The following is a 3,542-nucleotide window of genomic DNA, read 5'->3' as shown; positions in this document are numbered from 1 at the left end:
ATGGTGGGAAAGTCCCACTACTCCCATCCACTGGCCATAGGAAGCCTTGGTGCTGGCTAGGTGTGAGGAGCTTGGCAGAGCTGATGCGAGGCACACACCTGCCTTCACAGGGTCCTTTGGCATTGCCACAGCAGTACGCAGGTGGTGCTGGCACACGGAACGATCCTGCAAGCTCTGCACTGTGCAGCTTGTGATGCACCGCAAAGGATGAAGCCTGCTCCTCCCTATTTCTGTTTGAGGGTTGGCAAACTATCCTGCAAACATAGCCTAGTCTGTCAATGCACCATCAAAGTTTGGGGTTTCATGTAGCCACAGTGGCCAGACCAGTCGGGCAGCACAGATGTGCTGCCATGGGGAGCACCAACGTACTCAGTGCGTATCCCTTGCCCAGAGCCTGGAGCGCAGCCTCTCCCTGGGAAACCCTGCGAGCTGTCTGCAGGCGTCTTGTTGTCGGCAGCATAACAGGCTTGTTCATCTGGGACACAGTGTGCTTCCTAATACTCTTAATCACTGGAGAGGAGGCGGTGTGCAGTGACAGAGGCAACTTCCTAGCAGCTTCCCAAGGGAGCCAGTTAATTCTGCCTTTCCCTTTATAGCCTCGCACCGCTCAATCACGTTTCACACTCCTGTTTATAACCAAGCAAAGGGGCTGTGCTGGGTCATGGGGGTTCTGGCAAAGCACTCGGGAGGTGCCTTTGTGCCTCTTGTGGTGGCTCCTGCCTTGGCCTATGTGGTGGGCAGAGCAGGGAGATGAATTGACCTCCATTCAGGATGCAGCTAGGGTCCTACAGGGCAGCAGCTCACCCTGTTAATGGTTTTGAGCTAACTGTAACCAACGTCAGTAGTGTAGGAGCACAGGGCTGTGTTTCCATCACGTTTCATGTGCACACAGTTGGTCAGGAATTTGTGTGTAACAGGCACCCTGACACTGCAAGAGTGCATTGGGCTTGGCCACAGGATTTCCCCAAGGTGTATGCAGGGTACCCCTGTGGTAACCCCTTCTTTTGCCCTGCCTGGAATCGTAGAATCAACCAGGGTGGAAAAGACCTTTAAGATCAAGTCCAACCATTAAATCGACCTTGGGTGCCTGGAGGTGACCACCCTGTTCTTGCTCCCACAGGCTTTGTGCTCCAGTACTCTGTGGACAACAGCGAGGAGTGGAAGGACGTCTTCATCAGCTCCTCAGAGCGCTCCTTCAAGCTGGAGAGCCTCAAGTGCGGCACCTGGTACAAGGTGAAGCTGGCGGCCAAGAACAGCGTCGGGGCCGGCCGCATCAGCGAGATCATCGAGGCCAAGACCCACGGCAGAGGTGAGTCCGTCCCACGGGGTCCCTGCGGTGCCCTCCCTCCCGCATCCCTCCTGACGGCTCCTCTCCCGCAGAGCCCTCCTTCAGCAAGGACCAGCACCTCTTCACCCACATCAACTCCACGCACGCCAGGCTGAACCTGCAGGGCTGGAGCAGCGGGGGATGCCCCATCACCACCATCGTGCTGGAGTACCGGCCCAAGGGCAACTGGGTCTGGCAGAGCCTGCGCACCAACAGCTCCAGCGAGGTGTTCCTGACGGAGCTGCGCGAGGCCACCTGGTACGAGCTCCGCATGAAGGCCTGCAACAGCGCCGGCTGCGGCAACGAGAGCGCTCAGTTCGCCACGCTGGACTACGACGGCAGTGAGTGGGGACGGGGTGGGCACCATGGCGAGGAGGGGGCTCCCACAGCACTGACCGTGCGCCCGCCCGCACCCTGCCACAGGCACCATCCCACCCATCAAGTCTGCACAAGGCGAGGGGGATGACGTGAAGAAGCTCTTCACCATCGCCTGCCCTGTAATCCTGGCCACACTGGGAGTAGCGCTGCTCTTCATCATCCGCAAGAAGAGGAAGGAGAAGCGGCTGAAGAGGCTTAGAGGTGAGACGGGGCTTTTAGCATGGGACCAGAGTGCAGAGCTGTGCTCTCCTGGATTGGTTTGTTACATAGAATCGTAGAATGGTTTGGGTTGGAAAGGACCTTAAGATCATCTAGTTCCAACCCCCTGCTATGGGCAGGGACACCACACATTAAAGCATGTTGCCCAAGGCTCTGTCCAATCTGGCCTTGAACACTGCTAGGGATGGAGTATTCACAGCTTCCTTGGGCAACCTGTTCCAGTGCCTCACCACCCTCACAGTAAAGAACTTCCTTATATCTAACCTAAACTTCCCCATTACCTCTTGTTCTATGACTAAGTCCCTGATGGAGTCCCTCCCCAGCATCCTTGTAGGCCCCTAAAAACATCCTTTTTACCCACTAAAACAGCTTAAAAAAAACCTTTAACAGCTTAAAAAAAACAAACCCAAACCCTTTCCCTCTTGTTATTTGTGTCTCCTGCACAGATGCCAAGAGTTTAGCTGAAATGCTGATCAGGTAGGTCTGAGCTGCAGGTGGGTGAGGAATGCTGGGTAGTGGGGGCCATCCTCGATGCTTTTAAGCCCAGGTTCAGCCTGACTCCCTTTCAGCCCTCCTTGAGTTCAGAGCTGTGAAGGCTGTGCTGGCCTCTCTGTAGCACAGCAGCTCCTGGCTGCCCAGAGCTGAGCCCCGGCTGGGCTGCTGGTGCCAGCCCCAGCCCTGCTCTCCCCAGTAACAGCCGGGTGTGCGTCCCCTCTTACCTCACAGCAAGAATAACCGCAGCTTTGACACGCCGGTGAAGGGGCCCCCACAGGGCCCCCGCCTGCACATCGACATCCCACGGGTGCAGCTCCTCATCGAGGACAAGGAAGGCATCAAACAGCTCGGTAAGCACTGTGTGTTCCCTGTGCTGTGGGGCCCCAACCCTGGCCACAGCAGCCCGAGGGGACATGGGCAGCCATCCCATGGCCCTGAGAAGCCTGCGGTGTCCCCAGGCTGTCCCCTTCCTACCCTGGGGCAGGCAGGATGCAGCCTGTGCGTCCTGCTCTCCTTGCGTTGATGCCATCTCCTTGGCCAGGCTGTGCCTTAGTGGGGGCTAGAGGCAAATTCCCCATCCCTGTGTGTCCTGGAGAGCACCAGTGGGGAATCCAAGGGATCTGAGCTCCAGTTCTTCCCACAGGGGATGACAAAGCCACGATCCCGGTGACTGACACGGAGTTCAGCCAGGCGGTGAACCCCCAGAGCTTTTGCACGGGCGTCTCGCTCCATCACCCTGCTTTGATCCAGAACACGGGCCCCCTCATCGACATGTCAGACATCCGCCCCGGCACCAGTAAGTGTCTGGGGCTGGGTTGCTGGGAGCAGCGTGAGGTGCTTGTGGACATGGGCAAGAGGCAGTTGTGGGTGAGCCACAACCCCCCAGATGCCCTCTGGCAGCTCCCTGTGACACTGGGACCTCTGTGCCTTAGACCCTGTGTCAAGAAAGAGCGTCAAGTCCGCGCACAGCACCCGCAACCGGTACTCCAGCCAGTGGACCCTCACCAAGTGCCAGGCGTCCACCCCAGCACGGACCCTCACCTCTGACTGGAGGACAGTGGGCTCTCAGCATGGCATCACAGTCACCGAAAGCGACAGCTACAGCGCCAGCCTCTCTCAGGAC

The 3,542-nt window shown here is 57.9% G+C and overlaps 1 protein-coding gene across 1 annotated transcript in view; it reads left to right on the top strand.

The window, feature by feature from the left end:
- The window catches only part of DSCAML1 (Down syndrome cell adhesion molecule like 1), a gene marked incomplete at both ends in the record, with an annotated part of 25,935 nt that overhangs the window by 21,494 nt on the left and 899 nt on the right, over window positions 1–3,542 (top strand). Inside the window, 7 exons of the mRNA XM_010022349.1 lie at window positions 1,121–1,309; window positions 1,381–1,668; window positions 1,751–1,906; window positions 2,371–2,401; window positions 2,651–2,769; window positions 3,063–3,215; window positions 3,352–3,541. Of these exons, the coding sequence (XP_010020651.1) occupies window positions 1,121–1,309; window positions 1,381–1,668; window positions 1,751–1,906; window positions 2,371–2,401; window positions 2,651–2,769; window positions 3,063–3,215; window positions 3,352–3,541 (1,126 nt within the window). The remainder of the gene's footprint in view (window positions 1–1,120; window positions 1,310–1,380; window positions 1,669–1,750; window positions 1,907–2,370; window positions 2,402–2,650; window positions 2,770–3,062; window positions 3,216–3,351; window position 3,542) is intronic.

Source organism: Nestor notabilis, unplaced genomic scaffold (assembly GCF_000696875.1).
Source record: "Nestor notabilis isolate BGI_N333 unplaced genomic scaffold, ASM69687v1 scaffold16559, whole genome shotgun sequence".
Classification (NCBI taxonomy): Eukaryota; Metazoa; Chordata; class Aves; order Psittaciformes; family Psittacidae; genus Nestor; species Nestor notabilis.
Note: the sequence above shows the minus strand (reverse complement) of the source record. Positions and strands in the feature narration are given on the sequence as shown.